The sequence below is a fragment of the Trichogramma pretiosum genome, unplaced genomic scaffold (assembly GCF_000599845.2).
Source record: "Trichogramma pretiosum strain Unisexual culture from Peru unplaced genomic scaffold, Tpre_2.0 scaffold1, whole genome shotgun sequence".
In the NCBI taxonomy this organism is placed as follows: Eukaryota; Metazoa; Arthropoda; class Insecta; order Hymenoptera; family Trichogrammatidae; genus Trichogramma; species Trichogramma pretiosum.
The window spans coordinates 4136953-4159398 of NW_019641703.1; the positions used below are offsets into that span (position 1 = coordinate 4136953).

Here is a 22446-nt window from a genome sequence, read left to right on the forward strand (position 1 = left end):
GTATACATGTAGATATATATACATACACACCACCGTGCGTTCCAGCAGCGACAGGCTGCTGCGGGCTGGCGCGGCGAGCTCTCCGTCTTTTTCTATCTCTCGCGTGCGTCGTGCGCGCAGCGATCCCAGCGACGCCCCGTGGCCGAGTCGAGCATCTGTATCCAGAACTACTACTACTACTACTACTACTACTACTACTACTACTACTACTACTACTACTCGGGGTAGTGTGCGTATTGATATATACTCGCCCGCGCGCTCCGTATTTTATACGTATATGGGTGTATCGTCGAGTGTGTGTTAGTGCGCGTACGGATGGGCGTGCGAGAGAAAGAGAGTGCAGAGAGCGAGTGAGGTAAACAAGGTGAGCAAGATTAAGGAGAAAAGATGCGTATTTCATCGCCCGGCAAGAGAAGGCCGTGCAGCGTGTGGATTATTGAGGAGTTGTTGATGGTTTTACGACTCTGTGCTATATAGAGCCAATAGAATGACCCATACTCGATACAGCAGGTGCAGCAGCACGCAAATCACGACGGACTGCTTTCAATTTTAATGCCTAATCATTCATGTAGATATACGCACTTGCCGCACGGCCAGGATATGGATTTTCATTATTATATATCGACTGCTGCAGCAGCAGCGGGCGCAGCTGCGAATAAGAAACTTTCGAACGAGCTCCGTCCAGTCGGTCAAGTGTAATTAAATTACTCGTCGACTTTCGGAGTTAATTAGATTTGGACAAGAGATTTTTTTTGTATATTTATATAAATTGATGACAGAGTTCCAAAGTATAATTCGTTAATTGATGTTGATGTATGTTACGATTTTGTATACGACGAGAGAGTGTTACACATTATAATTTGTCAACACGAAATTTTTTGAAGCCAGCAGCGAGCGAGTTCTATACGGAATGTAACACGCCGCGACAACGTCGTATTTTATTAAAACGATGTTCATTAAATCAATTAATTTGTACGATTCACGCTGCGGCTATTACGCGCGCGCATATGAGATGTGCCCCGACGAGAGAGAGACGAGAAAGAGGCGCGATAGTTTAGTTTTAAATGCCAAGGTTGCCGTGAAATTTCTCACATTCTTCTCGTTGCAACATCCGCGCTTTTGTACCTATAAAAATATTATCTCATCGGCCTCTTGAACATGAAAAACGTTCGAGTATCTAAACGAGACAAAAAATGGAGGAAAAAAATTGAAAAAAAAAAAAATGACGATCGTATCCGTGTGTATGCACTTGTGCACAGCAGCTCGTTATTATTAGTACGATCGAGCCTATACATAAGTTACAGCCGGCGACAATTAATTTAATCGTTTTGCGTATAGTTGAATTATGCATCGCGCGCCTGTGTATACTACGCGTCCACGGCTGCGCTATATCTACGTATCGTTTAATTATGCAGGCGAAGATGGGCTTTTATGCACGCGTCAGCACCAGCGGCAGCTTCTACGCAACATAAAAAAAAACAGCCCAAACGCATGTCATTACGCACTCAGCGAACACAATTGAAAACGATAATTAGAAACGATCCGCGTCGATTAAAACGATATCAATTATGTATATCGCGTGTAAGTGTTTCGTATTGGCTATTAAATTCACGTCTTGCAAGTCTGTTTCTGTCGCCTTTTATATTACGTGTGTATCTTCGTACGTCCACGCGAAGATTCTTTTGAAGGCATCCGACACCTGCGGTCGTGTGCTCGGGCAGCGGCAACACAATGCGCGCGCGCACACACACACACACACACGAGTTTTTTTACGCAATCGCACTCGTTTTTCAATTTCAATTTAGCAAATTTTTCGTTACAATCGTGGCGTCGTTTATGCGAATTGTAGAGTATATTCGAGGCAAGGACGAATATATTTTTTTATTCAAGATCGAGCTGATCTCTTGCAATAACACGACCATTCGAGTAAACACGTTTTGTCGTAATAACTCCTTTATCGTAGTTATGTACTTCAATTAGCACGTCGTCTATGACGGCAGAAAAAAAAATTAATCATAGAAATTGACAATATATAACAACAAGTTTTTTGGGTTTGAAAATGCAATTCACATGTACGAAATGTGGTTTTTCCCAATCCGGGCTTTGCTTTATACAATTCTTTTTACTTTTTCACTTGCAGATCTACAAATCCTTATACTCGCCATCTAGTAGCAGACTCTAGTGGTAGACTTGCTATCCGTGTTTATCGGAATAAAAGAAAATAATTTTTTTTACTATGTCGCTTTAGGATAGGCATTGATTCCTAGCAGGTTGGTTATTAGTTGACTAATTTGAATGTACATTGCTGCACAACCACTTCTAGGTTTTCGTAGTTTCAAAAGACAAAAAAGTCAAACCTATTCCACGATGGAGTATTACTTATAAAATTATTTTTACTTGGTCATTTGCGGGCTTATAGGTAAAGTATACTCGTCACCTAGTGGTGGATCGTGGTATTATCACAGTTAAAGTAATTGAAAACTGCATTTTCAAACTTTTTGAAAAAATTAAATTTTTCATTTTTGGGTCTTTTTAATACTTTGAACATAATTTTTACAGAAACATTGATAAAAACAAAGCATTTTAAACAGTGATTTTTTTCATCATTAGGAGCTTATTCATTTTGAGCATTTCTACCAGGGAAGCTGTACATCAATTAGTGGTAGATTGAAAAAGAAAAGAAGGATAATACACACGCCCTCGGGCTACATCTTAAGTAGCCTTAAAATTCCGAAACATCCAACGTACGCACCAAAAAAAAAAAGAAAAGAATATCATACCAACGAGAAAAAATACGAGCCCTTGAATCTCTCGAGGGACAAAAACCCATCTTAGTCTTCCTCAACCTTTGACTCGCGCGTGCTGCACTTTGAGGATAAAAACAAAGGCCCCTGGCGCTGTGCTGCCGCAAAAGCTCAAATGCCGCATCGCAAGTATATAATCCACTCTACCTGCTACCGTGACCGCGACAGAGGCTGGCGGGCGACGCATACATATATTCGCGCGCAGGAAAACAAGGTACAGAGAAAGGATCGAGTTGGTGTGTCGAGTGCGCACGTACACATATATATATAATGCAAATGTACAGCTCTCGGTCCTTTTGGTTTTGTCATCCTCGACTCGCTCTTATGATATCCTCTTTGCGCGCGGCATCATTGGCTTGCCGCTCTATACATAATACCCGCCCCAAACAACAACGACGCGTATAACTCACGGGTTCTTATCTGCATAATAAGGAGAGAGAACACAAGTACTTATATATATATATAGCGGCTGTTGCTTTTCTTGCAGCGTGTGCTGCTGCTGCTGCTTTTGTACGAGTTGCCGAGTGCTTTTAAACATTATCGTCTCTCGCGAATATGTATTGTAAAGCACGCGCAAATGTAATTTTACGGGCAACTCACGCGATCGCGGCGCTCATAGTTCCGAGTCCTGTTGCAGTTGCACAGATGGCGTCCTGTGTGCGCCGAGGAGGAGAATTTACCATTCACGTATAGTAGTAGGCTCGCGCAGCGAATGGAAAGAAATCGATGGTCGGTACGTTAGGAATCGCGTTCGCGCACCGCTTGGAAAAATACTGGCCGGTACATGGAAAATGCACAGCGATCGTTCAGGCCGTGAACTGCCTTAGTTTTCGCGAGTACACGAGAACCGGGTGTGGGAGTGTGTGTGTCTGTCGGGGCTGTATAACTTCTTCGACCGGATTGCGCAGCGTATATAAGACCATCTTGAAGTAATTATTCAGATCTACGTACATTAGCCTAAAGTCCGGGGCGAGATAAGAGATAACTTTGAACGTGTCGCAGTCGAGTTTCTCGGGGCAGCTGTGCTTCATTTATGAACTTTATGGGTTTTGGCTTTTAGTGCAATTAAGTATTTATTTGCGAACGTACCACACACTTGCCGTGCGGATCACTGTACTTTTGATCTGCGTGATAAAAACTTTCGAGAGTACCGACGTCGCATCGTCGTATAAAACTCGCACGTACGAGCATTATTAAAATCTAAAATAATCGCGTGCCTGCGGTAAAATTGTTCGTATAATATAGTCCTCAGCAAGCTCCAAGTGATTCACAAAGAATGCGTTAGATTTATTTTAGTTTTTTTTTTTTTTTTTTAATTTTTCCTCAGTATTTTAGAGGCTCTCGAGTGCTTTGCGCGCCAAAACCAATCCAGGTCGTCGTCTGTGTCGCTTTGCGCTCGTACGCGCATATATACCAAACGATTTTCACAATTTAACGCGCGCACCGCTGCCGTCGTTTCAGTAACGAAAAATCTCTCTCTGCCGCCGAATTAAATTGCAACGGTGGAAAATTGCTTTTTGAGGAAATAAATTAACAATCATGCAAGGGCAGGTTTGTATAGCGCGTTTAGCAGCGGCTCCAACGTTGCGCGGAGAGCTGCGCGCGTTCACGAGAGCCGCATGCACCGACACCCGCGCAGCACGTCGTCGTCGTAGCCGAGCTTTGTAGAGATGGAAATCGACGTAAGTAACATTTGCGAGCGGTGATGGAGTTAAGCGGCTTTACTGCGAATTTAGTTCAAGTGAACATTATAATGACTTTATTTCGCGCGCAGCGCCTTATAATTGCTCTCAGCCCCAGAAATTATTGAAACGTCGGGTGGGTGGGTGTATACATAAGCTGTAATTCGTAACGGCACATATTATTATATAATATACGTATATACGAGGCAAAAGCTTCGCGATGGTCTGAGTATGTGTACGCGTATGTATGTATTTGCACATTGCTGCTGTTGCCCGCCCGCTGCCCTGCCACGGTTCGTATACTGTAGTTCGAAACAAAGGGTATATATACGTGTGTGTGTGTGTGTGTGGAAAACTCGATTATTCGACTTATACAAGTCGCGGCGCGCGCTCGCTCGCATGCGCGCATAAACCACTAAAATATTGTACAAATATTGTGCATAAAATTGCCAACATTTTCATTTTCATAAGTGCTAGAGCCCGCGTACGTACCTACGTATACGTATAAAATGAAATCAAATATCATCGAAGCGGAAATCGAAATGAGATCCTCGACGAGCTCGCGTTTGAAATTACCTCTGTCTCTCTTTCTCTCTCGCTCTCTTTCGATTGTGCGTTATACTGTGCATTATACTGCACAGTACGCATATATTACGCACTACTTTTGTACGCGCGCGCACAGAAACATTATTTCAATCAAACAATGGGCCGCGCGCGCGGGCGATATTTTAACGAGCTTTTAAAGATTCGGGAGATATTCGGTGTAAAATTAGTTTTAAAATTATCATAATTATATTCGGTCGTGTACGCGATGATCTTTATATTTTCACGGTTCTATGCTAGAAATGTTCAAAATTAATCATGGCCTAATGACCTAAAAATGACCATTTGAAACTTTGTAAAATACATTAACATTAATTGAACTGTTTTTTCTAATTAAGCGAATTTTAAATGACAATTCAACTGTTACAAAATTCTTAGACCGCGTTAAATACGATAACACTACTTTAAACATTAACCACTAGATGGCGAGTACCTTTTTTCTGTAAATCTGCAAGTGGTGAAGTGGAAATGATTGTATAAGTCAAACGCAGTTTTTCAATTTCAATTTTGTCATCAGCTTCGGGTATATATGTGTGTGGTATTATACACGATATTCAGAACTCTCATCTATACTGGTTTATTGTCATTTCGTTGCGACATTATTTCCGCCTGATCAAGCCGCGCGTATAGCCGATGGCTGGGCCAATCAGCGGCCGAGGATGAGGGGAAATACGGCGCTCCGAGCGCAGCGATGCCGCGGAGTCGGGGGCCCTGCCTTCTTCTCTCTTGGGTCGTCGTAGCGAGAGCACGCAAAGCCGTGCTCCGTTTTTGGGCTGTCGTTTCTCTGACTTATTCTGGAAGTCGTTTCTTTTCTTTGGGATATCGGTTTGTACCAGTGTGATAACGTATTTACGTGGAGAGCTATCCGTCTGAGGACTTCTAAGCCATAGTCTTACTGAGAATATTTGTGAAGCCGAAATAAGAAGCCGAAACAATATTTGTATGAAATTAAGCTATCGATATATATTTCTTATGTAATTTAGCCATCTTTCTTAACCAATAAATAAGTGTTCATTTCAATAAAAGAAAGAGTTGGTCACTGACTACTCCTGTCACCCTCCTTTCCCCCGCGCGTTTTCTCTAAAGGTGACTTTCACCCGAGATAGTAACGCTCAAAATTAACTGCAGACTTAATTATGCTCGACTGTATCTCCATAAAGCGATACAAAATTCTAGCCGACACCTCGTTGTACATCCTACGATTAATAATGATGGAATCAATACGGATTTAGGAATGGTACGCTCAGCTCCCATTTCTTCGGGGCTAGTATGTAAAATACCCCGCGCCTCAACGGTATTAAATTGACTTATCAGATTTTAAAGACCATTACTACAACTGTACAATCCGACGAGGTTAATATATTATTACACGTATACGCGCATCATCCTACACACTCTCTCTCACTCTCTCTGTAGCAGTTTCGTCTATAATATTCTCCTCCCTCTTCGACGAAAAAATAAAAAAATAAAAAAAAATCAAGTAAAAGGAAAAAAATCCGGTTTTTCAGCCGGTTTATGGGGGATCAGGTACTATGAAAATCCGTTTGAAATATTCGTTTACGCGTTCGAGCTGCTCTAGAGAGAGATAGAGTCGTCGTCGTCGTCGCGATCCTTTTGCACGCGCGCTACGGAACGGATTTTTATATCCGCTCTATAGCTTGTAGCGCGCGCGAGCGGTATATATGCGCCCGGATAGGGATCGGATTCAGTAAGAGCATATTTAAAAGCCAAAAATGTGAGTCAAAGATAAGTATACAAATGTACGCCGCCGCATCTTTTTTTCGCGGGATATATAGATCGCTCCACACGTACGGGCGAATACATACTTTTCTGCAAAACCGCGCAACACACGCAACAGCTGCAGCGAACAACTCGCCGTCGTCTCGTGCAACTATTATATAATACGTGGTACATATACATTGTACGCGTTAGACGAGAAATTAGTGGCACCTTTATAATGTAAATTGTACGCGTTATAAGAACGCTATGTATATCTCGAAAGGTTGAAATTGTTTGAGCGAAAATTTTCGCGAGAGAGCCCCGCGTTCGCGCGTTTATACACGTACATGAATATTGTTATACATACACGCGAGCGCGAGGGGGTGAGAGGCGCGACAAACTAGCTGTTGCTCGCGTCGCGTCGTGTTCCACCGCTGCCGCGCTGCTGCTGCAGCTCGTTAAACTTCGGGTTTAATTTAAGTTACGTTTGTAAAGCTCGTGCACAGATATATGTACATAGGGTATATGATGTATATTATAATACGAAAGCGCGAGCATACACCGCTAATATTGTCAACGAGCGCGAAACGCGAACGCTGCTGCTGCTCTGTGTGTACGCTGCGCTCTGTGGCTCGTGTATGTATATTCTTGAGCCGCTGCCATCGCGCCCGGCATAGCACAGAGCAATAAGTAAATTGATAGTTTTAACTTTTTGTAAAACATTTAATTAACGCAGCGTGGCGGTAGCAGTACGCAAGTTTGTACTTTCTCTGTATGTACCTACTGCGGCAATAATACCGCGCGCGCTACAACTTTACTCAACGACGACGACTACTGAGCTGCTGCTGCAATACACAGAGTATTCTCTCGCTTTCTACCTGCGCGTGTATACACCGAGAGAGAGAGCTTGCAGCACGTCGTCCAATTCATTCCGTTTATGCGTATTATACACAGGGCAGCGAATACGTAAAAATCCCAATTATTCTCTTAAAAAACTTTCTCGCCGCAGCGTTGCCAGCAGCAGCGGCCTCGAGCTTTACAAGAAAAAATTTATTCAATTGGCTTTTTTTACTTCGCGTCGGGACACAAAAAAAAAAAGAAACGAAGCAAAAGGTAAGAGGAAAAATCCTCCTCGGCTTTGGTAAATCACCAACAGCTTCATGGTGCAACAGCAGCAGCAGCAGCTCGATTAAGTTATGCTACGTGTGCGACTACGACGACGACGAAGCTGCGCTCTGCGCTCAAGCCTATATCGCCGCCGCCGCCGCTGCAGCAGCCTCTCTGTATAAGGTCTTCGGGATCTTCAAAGCTCTCATCGCGCCGCGCGGAGCTTTAAAGTTTGCCTAGGGTTTTTTTACTTCTCTCTCTGTCTCTTCTTCTTTTTTTTCTGCTAGAGCTAGAACTTCCTTCCACACGCGCGCCGTGTATTACGAATCAAGCGAAACACAAAACTACCGCTATATGGGGTATCGAGAAGCTCTTCCCCGCTCTGTATACGGATATAGACGTTCTCGCGACTCACACACACACACTCACGTAGCTAGGTATACGTAAGTCTCGCGACAAACTTTTCCACTCGAATGTGCTGCAAGTTGCGTTCGGCTAGTTTCTTGCAGTTGAAAGAGAGAAACTCGACGAATACTGTATCTATACATAACACATAGAGACACACTCTTGTACAACTGCTATATACGCGAGGCGAGATCGATAAAAGGTAGTATAGTAGTAGTAGTAGAGACAGCTAAACCAGCGCGACTACGACTACGACGACGACGACGACGAGTAACATCGCATTTTCTCTGTATACGTTTTATATCTGCTGAAGAATTTTCATCTCCCTCACTCGCTGCACCATATCTCTTAGGCAGTGCGCGATACACGCGGTGTAGACTGCGACGTTTACAACGCGTGTGCGTGCGTAGTATTACTCGTAGTAGTAGTAGTAGTAGTGATAGTATATTGGTGCTATCCCGAAGTCCTCGTTTGTATGGGAGACACGCGCTCGCGTACATATATACGAACGGAGCGCCGCCACCACCTCTGCACGCTTTTCTCTCTGTTCGTAACTCCGCACACGACGCGTCTACTACTACACACAACTCGCCCGATATAAACTCAATGTATATGTATACGCGTGTATCTGGATGTATATGTGTCGGGTGCGTATACGAGTGTACCAGAGGCACAATACACACACGTATACACAGAGCTAGGCTCGTCTGTCGGCTTTTGTCGATGCTTATACTACTTCGTACCGACGACGACGCCTGTTTCGTCGATGGCTCGCTTCTCTGTGTATACGCGCGCACGTTGCGATGCTGCTGTTGCTCCACGTATAAAGACGAGCGACGAGCTAATGTTTAGATAAAGCTTAACCGCACTGTGTATAGCTGGGGCGCACTAGCAAGGCTGTGTGTGTGGCAACACATCTCGTCCTTATACTGTACACAGCGGGGCGAGGCCCACTGCTGCACACAACACGTAACGCCGCAAGCTCGCAGCTGATTGGACATATCTCGAGCTATTTTCGCGTCGTCGTCCTTTGACAAATCCTTGAGGCACGCGGCGGCGGCGCAGTGCCCTGTGTAGCATCGCGGCTATATAACACCCGCACATACATATTAAAGGTACAATGTGCATGTCGCTCGTTTATATGAATTTTCTCTCGTCACACAGCGTGGCGTCGTTTGCTCGCCTCTGCTGCTGGTATTCTCTCTCTTTCTCTCTCACTGTGTTCCTCGTTATCGAGGATTAAACCAGAGAGCTAGTTGCGAGCTGTGTGAGTATCACATCCTCTAGCTGCCAGTGAGCGACGAGGTGAGGAATTTTACGTATCCCAAGCATTTTTACATGCCGTACGCCGTGAAGGCTGAGCTTACGCTGCTGCTGCTGCGTAATTGTTGAATTTTTATGAGCGATTAGTCGTTAAGAAAGTTGTAAAAATATTCAAATCCAACTAGAGGGAGAGAGAGAAAGTTGGAATGTGTAACAAACCTAGGGGTGGTGTCGGTGTGGGTGAGCTCCGCGCCGCGGATAAAACTTCTCATCTGCGCGCAACGTCGACATAGTCGGCGGAGGCTATCATTGGATTTTCAATTGCTCGCGCACGACCGACGGGGGCTTCATTTGAATTCATGATTCTTTCGCGAACTCGCTCGCGCGCTTGTAAACCAAGATGTCGAAATAATGAGTCGTCGGAATTTTAAATTTTGCAAAACTTCATCAACTTTCTTTCATGAAACTCGCTATATACGTATCCCTCTCCTGCTTCTTCTCTAATATATTTTAATAAATCACAGGTAGTACGACGACACTTTTTTCTCTCCATCGAATAAAATCGCCACGCGTTGAACTAATTAATGTTAACTATATATATCGCGCAAGCTCGACCCAGCCCGCCCTTATATACACTGCAAGTTGCGAAACGACCGAGTTAAAACTTGATCTTATACGTCGCGCGTCGCGTCACAGGCCATCGCGAAGAAATAATTCAGTCGATTTACGAGCTTCAGAAGGGAAATAGGTTGGGTGGGGTAAAGGGATCAATTTTTCGCAGGGATACCCTCTTGTAAATTTCAGAGCTCGTATATGGAGCTTGCGAGCTTGCGCGCGCGCGCGCGCAGCCCGTTAAAGTTCGAGTTGAACAAGCTGTCTTGTATAGCTGCTAGCTCGACGAGACGAGACGAAGAAAAAACCCTGAGAATATTTTAATTTTACGACACACATTCCAGGCAACGAGGCACAGCAGCAGCACAGTGTATACTGTGAAAGCAGTAGCAGTAGTAGCACAGCGTACTACGGCCACTTTATGCTTCCCAAAATGACATAGTTAAATTTTAATGCCACACACTTATATATGCCTCCGTCGGGGCTGCTGCACGCCACGCTGCAGCGGCGGCAGCAGCAGCAGCAGCAACAGCAGTTTATGGAAAAATAAAATCCTGATACACACGTAGACGCTACGTATATACCACTACGTACTGCTAGTACTAAAAGCTAGTGAGGGGCGAAAAAGCAAAAAAATGCTCGGCGCTGCATAAATCAGCTTTGGTATATAAGGCATATTATATGGTCCTACGGTCCTACAGGCTGCATAATATATATTATTGTGCGCGCGCGAGCCCGCGGCCGTGATTCCAGGATATATTCAACAACAAAATATAAAATGTTATCGCTACGAGGCCAAAGGGTGGCTCTGGCTGCAGTGGGTATATATACTATATATGTAGCTAGCACGTTTTTGAAACGCGAGCCTTTTTCCTCTCCCACTACCCCCTTATATAAACGCGCAAAGTACTGTAAGGAAGCGATAACGAATCCGAGCTTCAAGAGGCATGAGAGAGAGAGAGCACCCACCGCTGCATGTATTATACGAACTTTGCATGTGTAGACCAGAGAGAGAGAGAGAGAGAGAGAGAGTAGCACGGATAGCTCGAGAAATAATAAATTGTCCTCGTAAAGCCTATATCTTTCTCTCTCTTGCTGCGTCTCGTACGTACTTAGTATCTATGTATACGTAGACACTGCAAGCACTGGTAGTAGTACGGCAAAACCTTGAACATTTTAGAGAGAACCGTATAATAGGTAGATCGTGCAGCTTTCGCTTATGCATATAAATATATACACCCACTCTCTCTCTCTCTCTCTCTCTCTGTGCCTCTCTCCGCCTTTGCGCAGTTTAACCCGCCTCTTCATAAACATTACGTAGTGGTGTGCACCACCCGCTGCATACAAGACCTTAAACATTTCGTAGCTCACTAGACGATAGGAGTTTCCGAAGTCTCCGAAAAATCTGGAGGAAAAAAACGGCCAAAACTGCACTTTTTCACACAACTGCCTCCTGCATATTCGAGATAGCCAGTCAAGCATTATAAAAGTTCGAATTAAAAGAATATGCCACGGCCGAGGCCGGATCAAAGGTGCGCTTAATAGTGAAAAGAAGAAGAAGAAAACGTTAATCGAATTTCCCTTTCAAACCGTTCGAATATAAAACGCTGTAAATAGCAGCAGCAGCAGCAGCAGCAGCAGCAGCAGCAGCAGTGTATATAGAAAGCTTCACGGAGACGCGCGCGCGCGATACAGCTTTTCGAGCGCGCGTATCTTAATTACGCGTCTGTCTGCTGTCTGTGTGTGCGTTGTAAGCTGCTGCTGTTGCTGCATCTATGAGGCATTACGTATGAAAAATCCCAAGCGCATAATGAACCCTTTGAATTAATAGCCTGCAGGCACCACCCGGTGGTACAAAGTATACAGCTACGTAGGATATAGCGTACATATCAGCGAGAGAGAGAGAGAGAGAGAGAGGACTGCAGCGTTAGCTTATATTCCCTTTTCCTCCTTCTCGTTCCTCTCCCTCTCTCGAACAGCTATATCCACCCTCTCTCTCTCTCTCTCTCTCTCTCTCTCTCTCTCTCTCTCTCTCTCTCTCTGTGCCACGCTGTACTGCTGTGTTTCTGCAATTGCAAGGATGTAAGCCACTTAACGAGCGCCCAACTGTCCTCGTGATTCAGCACATCGTATATATTGTGTGTGCGTAGCGCCATATAGCCTCCGAGAAAACAAGACGACGCGACCCTCTGTTGCTGCTGAGAACGCATCATCTAGATACTGTCCGAATATAAGAGAGAGAGGACGTGGCGGCAGCAGTCACAAGACGATGAATTATCGTTCGTCGCACTGCGCAGATTTTCTCGCAAATATATGTAAAGCGTCGTCGAGTTGTGCGCGATGACGAGTACATATTATTATCTCTCCGTGGGAGGCTATATATATAGAGAGAAAACGTATATATATCGTATGAATTGATCGCGTAAACACAAGCGGATAATTGATTCTTGCTAAAGGATTAAGCACAGAGAGTCGACGATGCGGCGGATGCTCGGTAGTATATATACCTATAATGTATAGCATGCAATATATACAGCACCAGAGTAGTCGTTTTCCAGGAGGATTTTCCAGCTTTCTCTCTCTCTCTCTCTCTCTTTCTCTCTCTGGGCCGCCAGCTAGTGGTGTAACCTTTATCATCTTGTCCTGATCAAGGATTTTGGCTTTGTTCGTTTCTATCTACTGCTGCTGCTGCTGGTACATGTACCTATATACGAGCTGAAGGCTTAGAAAAGTTAACGAGAATCGGACGGGAACGCTTTAGGGTGTGTGTTCGACTGTGTGTGCTCGCACGCGACTCTTTCAGCACTATACCGGCCTTTTTTGTCTCTGGCAACTCTCTCTCTTACTCACTCGTTCCTTTTCATACGTGAACTCTTTTAACAGACTTGTTAAGTAGATTTTGAACAGACGTGGGTGGAGAGAGATAGAACGAAGCTAAACTACTTCTGAAGTTCTCTCTCTCTCTTTCTCTGATATAATAGTAATATCAAGTTTGACGCTCGAGCTGCACTTGCGGTGTACACGAAGTATTATCGCACGCCGCGCTCGCGTAAGAGTATAATCAAAACTCGTGGCCCCACCACCACTCTCCATCCTTTATATCCACCTACATGTATGAAAGCTTGAATGTTTTGTCGATAGCAAAGAAGAATTTGATAGCGCGCGGGAGGTTAAAAAATAAAAATATAATCCCCTTTTTCCCTTATAGTATCTAGATACTGCATGCGCACGAGCGAGCGAGCGCAGCACGTTTGTTATTATCGGCGAAAGCTTCGTTGCGAGACCTTTTTTTTTTTTTAACTTTTTTTACTTTAGTCGTGTGCATACATGCTCATGCCTTATCCACCCAGCAGTGGTGGCGCAGCAGCACGGCACGGCATGGCATGGCACACAGCGTCGTGCCCGTGAATTTCGTAAAATCTATTGGCTCGATGTGTGCGCTGCTCGGCGCGGCGCGCCAGCGGCGGTGGCGGAGTTATTACGTTGCCGAGAGCTCGCTCGCTCGCGCGCACACGTTGTCAAAAGCTCCTATTTTCATTTTACGTGTGTGCCATATACCAGGCGGGGGAGAGAGAGAACACAAGAGAGAAAGAGAGAGAGAGAGAGAGAGAGAGAGAGACAGAGAGAGAGAGACAGAGAGAGAGAGACAGAGACAGAGGCAGAATTCGCAGAGAGAGGATCGATTCACGCAAGGTTTCGTGCGCATTTTTTGGCCGAAATATCGCGTGCGCAGTTAGTCGCAGAGAGAACGAGTTATTCCGTTGATACACAAAACCTATCGATTTTGTGTTATGATTTATTTGATAAAATTTAATTAGAATCCTATTTCTCGATATCGCGTGCATTTATTCCCGTCCGCGGTCCTTTCACAAAACTGGGTGCGTGTAATGCGATTGTTGCAAATCCGCTTGTGCGTGTTTAAATGTCGAGTGGAAGCAGGAGGAGGAGGAGGTCGATTTCTATAGCAATTCAATCATCATTATCAGAGAGACATCGATTGGATCGTATTTCAACGCGGTGCTACTTTGGTGACAGCGAGTTTCGCGCGCTGTAAATTCATTTTCGGGGGAGGGATATCGTTTACATTGCTCGATGAAATCCATAAGCTTTGACGACGACGATCGTCGAGCATTGATACATTTACTGTTCGCGGGTATGTACGACAAGCGTGTCAACGAGCTTCTGCAGCTGCTGTAATAACGTGTATAAGCGTTACTTGCGGGGAATGTTGCTCGTCAAGCAATACGTCAATTGCAAATGTATGTAAAATGAAAATCTATTGTTGTGATAATTGCAAAAAATTATAATGAATATTTGAATTTATAAATCTTGACACGAATTCGAATTTCGAGAATTTCGAGAGCATTGCAGCTAACGAAGGCAAAGATCGATTCGGATTTCAAACGATCGATGCACACGATGTGACGTAGCATCTGTCGCAATACTCGATTCTAAATTACATATGAGTAGTCTAATCTTATAATTGTCTAATTTTCTGTTTTGTCAAGAGCTGCTTAGTCATTTATTCAGATCATCAAGAGTTTGGTCGTTTATATATTCAGATAAAAATTAGAAAGTATAAGACTAGCGAGGTAGGGGCGGGGTCTATGTAGCTAGCCGTATGCTACTATTGCTATTGCAGTGTACGTCATGCACATGCGCGGTCCCTACTACGCTCGAATTAAACTTTCTAACCCCGCTATAGTAGAATAGTTTCCTCCTCGTGTTTTTTTTTACTCTCTATATGGATCGCAGTGCATATGCATAGTGCAGTACGCGTCAAGACGACGCAGCGTGAACAGTGCAAGATCGCATCGAATACAGCACGTGATTCAAAGTAAAGAATATTTTATATTGCAAGTGACTTGTGTTGTGTGAGTGTATATTAAAATGGCTCTGGGCATAGAAATTTTGAAGAGATGGCGAAAAGAGATCAATTGGCAGATCGAAAAAGAGCGAGGTGAATTTTTCCGTCTACTTTATATTTCGATCCAAAATTGGGAGGGCCAGCTTCCAAATCTCCGAGATATTCTTCGGAAAGAAGAAATTGAGGATATTCTCACGCGTGCCGTGGCGCTTGAAAGACGAGAAGTTACCAGGTTTGTGGTTGATACCGGCTACAAAAACATTCCCGACGTTGATAAAGACGGCTGCCCTCTGTTGCGTCACACCACACCAGTGCATTATGCTGCTAGATGGAGGCGCTATAACTTACTCCATGATTTATTTGAAATATACGACAGGTTTGACGTGAATTACGTCGACCAACAAGGCATCACGCATTCAGAAGTTGCCTGCCAAAATGGCTTTTCATACGTCATCGAGAGATTCCTCAAACTCGAGCAACAGCCCAATTACTTCACACAAAAATCTATAGATTCGTTGCTGCACGAGAGTCTGAAAAGCATAAATGGAGGGACAGTTGAGTTGCTGCTGCGCAAAGGTGCTGACCCAAACTCGGCCAATGCAGACGGATCAACTCCTCTGCACATTTTAAGTAAACAAGCCAATTTCCAAGTGTTGGAGATATTTTTCAAAACCATCGACGACATGCAGCAGACAGTGCAAGTCAACGTCCACGACAAACAAGGTAACACACCATTGCATTTGGCATTACAAGCCGACCACAAGAAGATTACCGAGTATCTGCTGAGAAGAGGCGCGAATCCGAATTTGGCCAATGCAGAAGGATCGACACCTTTGCATACTATTTGTAATAATCGCGTCCCTCGTTATGACATGCTCAAGTACTTCCTGAAGATCAACGACGAAATTCGGTGGACTGTGCATGTCAACGCCCGGGATGACAAGGGCAACACACCGCTGCATTTGGTATTACGAGCCGATCGCAAGGAGATTACCGAATATCTGCTGGGAAGAGGCGCCAATCAGAATTTGGCCAATGCGAGAGGATTCACAGCGCTTCAATGTGCCGTGGCGAATCTTTCGTTGAAAACTGTCGATGTACTTCTCAAACATGGTACTGCTGATCTGTCCAGCTTCGTTTTCCCAACTGAGGATCACTTCTACGAAGTATTAGATCCGGACTCCATATCTAATTTTAAATCGAACCTGGCGTCCAGCGCCATGGAACTCGTCGAACTTCTGGAGAATGGAGGATACGAACTGGACCGAAGGGAAGCCTTGACGATCATGGCATTATTCGCTAAGTACGGCTTGTTCCAGAAGTCGGCGGATCTAGAAAAACGTCGGTACGACGACGAGAACTTCGCGAAACAAGCGAAAAAGATCAAGATAAATTCGAGTCAGTCGCTGTACGACCTGATTCAATTGCCCCCTCAGGAGGCGGCGAAAAAATTCGCTCGTTCGGATCTCTTAAAATTCGGCCACTCGAAAAAATTGCTTAAACTACGTAAAAGTCAAAGAGAGGCCTGTACTGCGCATCTGTGCGAGACACTGTCGAGGAGATTTTTCTTCAGATGGGCAGGGAACTCTTTATGGCAGCTGCTACACTACCGGATGCCGATTCTCTGCTGTGACATGATCAACGAGGTACTGATGAACGAAGATTTACGCAATATCTGTTTGGCCGCTGAAGGCCAAAGCTCGTCATAGCGATAATTATACTCATGTTTTTAAATGCGACAGATTTTCCATGTAATCATTTGAATAAATAAATTTAAAAAAAAAAGTGAGTTTCGATGTTCTTCTGATAAACACCCGATCGTTTGAAAAAAAAACTACGAGAGTTCACATTTGAAAAACTCCGAATTAATAAAAATAATTCGTTTCCGCGTTTGGTTCAAATTGCGACGGTTAATGCGCAAACCGTGTTCACCGTCGGTGCTTATAAAAAAGAGAAAGAAAGTACCAAAAAAAGGAGTTTTTTTCGCAACAAACTATTAAAGCCGAAACGCACGCCGGGGCAGCAGCAGCGCCCGAGTGACGGATAGTGGGACAAATTGTGCACGACGCTCTCTCTCTCTCTCTCTTTCTCTCTACGTAGCTGCTTTCCACGTGTATGAGGCGCACTACACCGCGCTGCTGTACACGCTACAATGGTAAAAAGGCAAAAATATAATTTTTCACAGGGCTCGCGCGTAACGTCAGCGTTGCCATGGTGGTGCTGCACTAATAGCACAGCGAGAGACTACTTCTCTACTATACAACGCAGCATCGCAGCAGTACTATATGTTAGTGCCTAGAGTACAGTCAGTGCACACCGCGAGCACCATACATACACGTACACACGCGAGGCAAAGGACTAGAGAGAGAGCGAGAGAGATGCGTTCTTTTATATACGAGTCTATCTGGCCTCTCTCTTGGCATTTGTGCACTCTCGAGGAAAAAAACCCCGCAGCAGCAGCAGCAGCAGTGGCGCAGCTAGCGAGAATACGCGCCTAAATGCCACTGGAATTTCAGCCGGACGTGTCGTGTGTACGTGAAGCGGAAGTGTTTTACGCCGAGGCATTCAGGTACTGCGCGCGCGATGCGCCGCGCACAAGCCCCCAGATATTCTCTTTCTTTCTCTTTCTTTCTTTCTCGCTCCGCCGACGTCACTCTCTTTCGTCGAAAATGAACATACACACGTACGAGCTGAGCGAAAAAGGAAGAAGCAAGAGGCGCAGCAGCAGCAGCCTCGTTGCCGCAAGCTCGCGCTGTATATCTTCATTCGCTTTATCGTTGTCTCTATCTGTTACGGCTTATCTTTGTCAAGTTTCGGTGGGGAGCTGGTTTGATTGCAGAGTACAGTGTATAACAGAGGGAGACAGAGAAAACCGCGTGCTATTGATTTCGAGGTAAAACACAACAATTCGACAATGCCTGCGACATGATCGTCCAATCGTATATAAAGGGGGAAATTCGTTAGAATGCTAAATGGGAATCAATTATTCAATGGAGAATTACGTTCATAAACGAAAACAAAGTTTTGAGGTACTCACCCTCGCCTTCGACGTGTGCTTCAACCCGATAGCTGGTTGACTTCGATTACTCTGCAAATGAAAAAGCACAAATTGTTACCTTTTATTCGAGTTCTTTCATCGTTCAAGAGAAATATAAATCTAGCTACTCTGCATTCTCCTTTTTTCATTTTCGACGTAAAAGAAAATTCAAAACTCATGGCAAACTAAATTTATAATATTTAATCAAAAGAATGAAAAGGCACATAAATGGGAAAAGCGTACTACAAGACGTGCAGGGCAGGGGTAAGAGGGCAAAAAAATGTTACATAAAAGTTTCATGCGGCTTAAGTAGCTGAAAGAAGAAAAAAAAATAAATAAAAAGGTATATATACACGCATTCGATTAAAAATCACGCAGAAAAAAAATAAAATCTGCGAAAGCTGCATGCTGAAAAAAGTAAAACGTCTTCGTCGCTCCCTGCTGCAGCAACGCACAAAGTAATCATTCGTCCGACGCAGCGGCTGCCGCTGTATGTATATATGTACCTCGTTATCGGGCGACTGCACGACCAGCGACGTCCTCGGTGGCTTCTCGGGTGGCACTTTTTTCATCGTCCCCGTAAAGTTCATCTGCTGCTGCATCGCCACACTGTCCAAATTGTCGACGCAGTTGGCCTGCATGCGCTGCGAGTAAGGCGCCCGCGCCCACACGTCAGCCCGATCGAATTGCGACAGGCTGGGCAGCGGCATCTGCGAGATGCTCGGTATGTGTATGGAATCGCTGAGATCCGAGTCGTCGTCCTGCTGCTGGAATTGCAGCGATCTACCCGGGGACAGACGCTCGCTCGTGATGTAGTAGCCCGACGGGTGGAGCTGGGGCGTGGCCCCTACCGCGGATGCAGGCACAGTCGGTATCAGGGCCTGATTGTGCAGCTGTCGCGAGGCGTTGATGCACTGATTCAGTATGATCTGATTCGTCTGCTCCTGCTCGCTCATGCGCTCGACGCAAGAGAACTCCGAGCTCTGCTTCTGGGCGAACTTCTCCGCGAGATGGAGATTGTGCAGTCGGCCCGCGTAGTCGCCCGCATGGGCCTGCATCTGGGCCACCTTTTCCATGATCTCGTTGTGATTCTGTATGCTCTGCAGCTTGGCCTGCAGGTCGTTCTGCTGGCGCTCGCACTGATTCAGTTTTTCCGCGATGAAGTTGATGTTGTGCTGCTGATGATTGTAGTACTGGCTGGAACTGGCGGACTTCTGCGACATCTGCGAGTCCGGGCGCTCCTGCAGGTGCTCGATGTGATTCAGTGAGTTCTCCTGGCTCTTGTGGTGGTGCTTCTTCTTGTGATGACTGTGAATGATGTGATCGCTCGGCTCCTGCGAGTGTTTCGTGGCTGGGCCGTCGTTGTAATCCGTCACGATGGTCATCGGTATCTTTTGCTCGTTGTGTTGACAGCACGAATTCGAGTGATGCTGCTGAGTGGTGACGTTCGAGGTACACGTCAAAGAGCCCGTGGTACCCAAATTCATGACTGAGCCCGTGAGAGGCTGCTGCTGATCCTCCAATTCCTTGCGATGATTCAATTCCATGCGCTTGGTCAGATCGGCGCTGACGTGGCGCAGATGCCTGCGCTGCTCCATCAGCGAGTTTTGATTTATGCTGGGTATCGGCTGAAAAGCCGACTGCGACATGATGTCTCCTTTGTCGCCCCGAGCGTAGTTTCTACCACTACCTTCGGGCCGCCTCTCCTCGGACTGACAACGAGTGCGAGGACTCGTCGTGTACATGGCCCGGTTCGAACCCGCTACCACTCGGCTCTCTATCTCCTGTCGCTGTCGTTGCTCGGCCCACAGCGCCAGCTCGGCTCGAGTCTTCTCGAACGACTGGGCGGCCTGTGGCATGTTGTTCGGACTCTTTTGATTGTTGCGCTCGTCGTGAGGCACCGTAAAAACTTTGGGCGATCGGCGAACGTCGTCGGCGGCCATCACCGTCATGGGCGATCTGCGATGGTCGTCGTAGTACTCCGATCTTCGATTCTCCTGCGGTATCGACATTCTCTGATTCTGGCTCAGACTGCTCCACTCCACCGATTTTCTCTCGCCCGAGACCAGTATGCTCTTGGGCATACCCGTGGGCAGATTCGGCATTGGAGACTTGCGCACGTCCTGCAGCTGCTTTCTCTGCTCAGCGGGAAGCAGCGGCTCGGTCGTGGTAATATTGGCTAGAGATTTGCGATGGTTCAACAGGGCAGCAGGGGAGGGCTCCTGCTGCTGGCCGGAACCGTCGCCAGGAAACGTGAAGGTTATCGTGTCGTTGCGCTTCTGGAAGTGACTGCTGATGTCACCGATTGACTTTCGGTGCTCCGGTTTGGACACGTACACGGTGCGCTGCTGCTCCACGTTGGCAGCAGTGGTGGTATCATTGCTACCTGCATCCTGCGAGGAAATATCCTTCTTTTCCACGTATAGTCCGTCCTGTCGCGTTCGCACCGGCGCTGGATTACCACCAACACCGCTGGATTCTTGCGTTACCGAACTTACGCTACAATCGTTCGTGCCATCATCGGCAGCACCTTTCGGCTTCTGATTAGCCGTGACATCGATACTGGAGCACTTGCGATGGCCACCACCGGTGTCGTGAGTTATTTTAGAATTGATACGAGGAGGAACCATGGGCTTGGGACCGCGAGGAGGCTTGTCGGACCTGTCCACCTGGGGTCCAACAGCGGAATTCTGCGCCACGTTTTGCGCTAGGGGCTGGCAGATCGGCTGACCCGAATACTCTTGCGACAACCTCTGTGGATTCGGCGAGTGTTGATTGCTCGACGGCTGTGCTTGTTGAGATTGTTGCTGCTGCAGTGCCTGGGTATACTGATTGTAGTGCATCTGAGGCGGGGCAAAACGCACGTAGCCCGAATTTAGCAGCGGTAATCCCCCCGCGTTCTTATTCGCGGAGAAGTAGGGCGCCGGTCCAGCCGGTTGCGGGGGCAACGTCTGCGGTGGTTGAGTGACGTAAGTCGCCTGTGGCGCTACCAACGACACGCTCTGTGGCCCACCATAAAGAGGATCCCTGTAGCTCCCTGTACCATCGCGAGAGACGTACATGGGATATTGACCCGACGACGGCCCCGACGCGTAATCCTGGGGAAAACCCGTAGCCGTGGGATGTATGGCGATGGGCTGTGTCAGCTGCATCCTGTCAAGCATCATGCCACCGTCGTGGTGATACTGCTGATGAGTGAGCACGACCGGTACCGAGGCCGGCCTGTCCTCCAAGTGGTTCTGGACGTGATTATTCTTGCTGCCATCCCCTTTCCCGCCGGGTTTCGGCTGGGGTGGTCGATTGCGTATCTCAAAGCCGTTCGACATATCTGCGGACTTCGCGTTATTCTTTTCACCGAGTATGTCAGCCGACGAGGCTCGGCCGTTCTGATGATGATTCTGCTGAGTTCCGCATGAATCATCGTCTTGATGGCCATTGGAGTCCTCGAAGCCGAAGCTGGAAGACGCGGTGCCGGGCTGCGACATCGTCCTGGCAGTCACCGACCTACCGCCAATGATGCCGAGAATACGCCCCAAGCCGCACACTGTGACGACTATTGGACGCACAGGTTTGATGATGATCCTGACGTTCGAGATAATGATGCGAGGCTAAAGCGCACCGAAGCATCGACGATTTAGGAGCTCTTTGGCGATGATTATTTTTATATTATTATTACTTGGCGACCCTGTCATTGTTGAGACGTCTCGATTTGACATCAGAAATTGACTATACGTAACAACGTGGAAAACTTAGTCTACGTGACAATAAAACGGGCACTACACAACCTCGTGTAAAACTCGGCTATAAAAAGGAGAGATACTAATTGCTATATAAAATTCATCTGTGCGTCAATTCAGACTTTCAATTCTCTTGGGGTTGATTAGCCGCTTTTGGCTGAATATCGACTTGATGCACGAATTTTTTGAAGGAGGGATTTTCCTCATGGAATCGTGCTGAACTTTCTTATTGGCAAACGGTAGTGGGTGGCGGTGCTGCTGCTGCTGCTGCCGGCGGAACGAGATCGCGTGTCAGCGTGCATGGCCTGTGTGTCACGAGTGCAGTCCGGTCCTGTGACTCGTCGAGTCCGACGACGACGACCATCCATAACTTTTCGGCGAGCTTTCGTTTGCTGCTGTTTCTTGTGCTGCTGCTGCCGGTGAAACTCTCATCGTTCGTTGTAGCCCCTCACCACCACCAGTCGGTCAACTTCATAGTCGTTGCTCCTGCATTGTCGTCGTTGTCACAGCCACAACCGCTGCTTCCTGTGCTCGTATTGCGTACGCGATCCATTTATGGCACACAATATATCGACGCCATGCTAAAAGCCTTATACTGTATTAAACGCCG

At 46.3% G+C, this 22446-nt stretch overlaps 1 protein-coding gene across 1 annotated transcript in view; it reads right to left on the reverse strand.

Moving 5' to 3' along the window:
* LOC106653532 overlaps positions 1 to 21584 on the reverse strand; it is a 174704-nt gene extending 153120 nt beyond the window's left edge. The window contains exons 1-2 of the mRNA XM_014373014.2: positions 18606 to 21584; positions 18100 to 18150 (exon numbers count right to left, since the gene is read on the reverse strand). Of these exons, the coding sequence (XP_014228500.2) occupies positions 18100 to 18150; positions 18606 to 21584 (3030 nt within the window). The remainder of the gene's footprint in view (positions 1 to 18099; positions 18151 to 18605) is intronic.
* Positions 21585 to 22446: the final 862 nt, after the last annotated feature.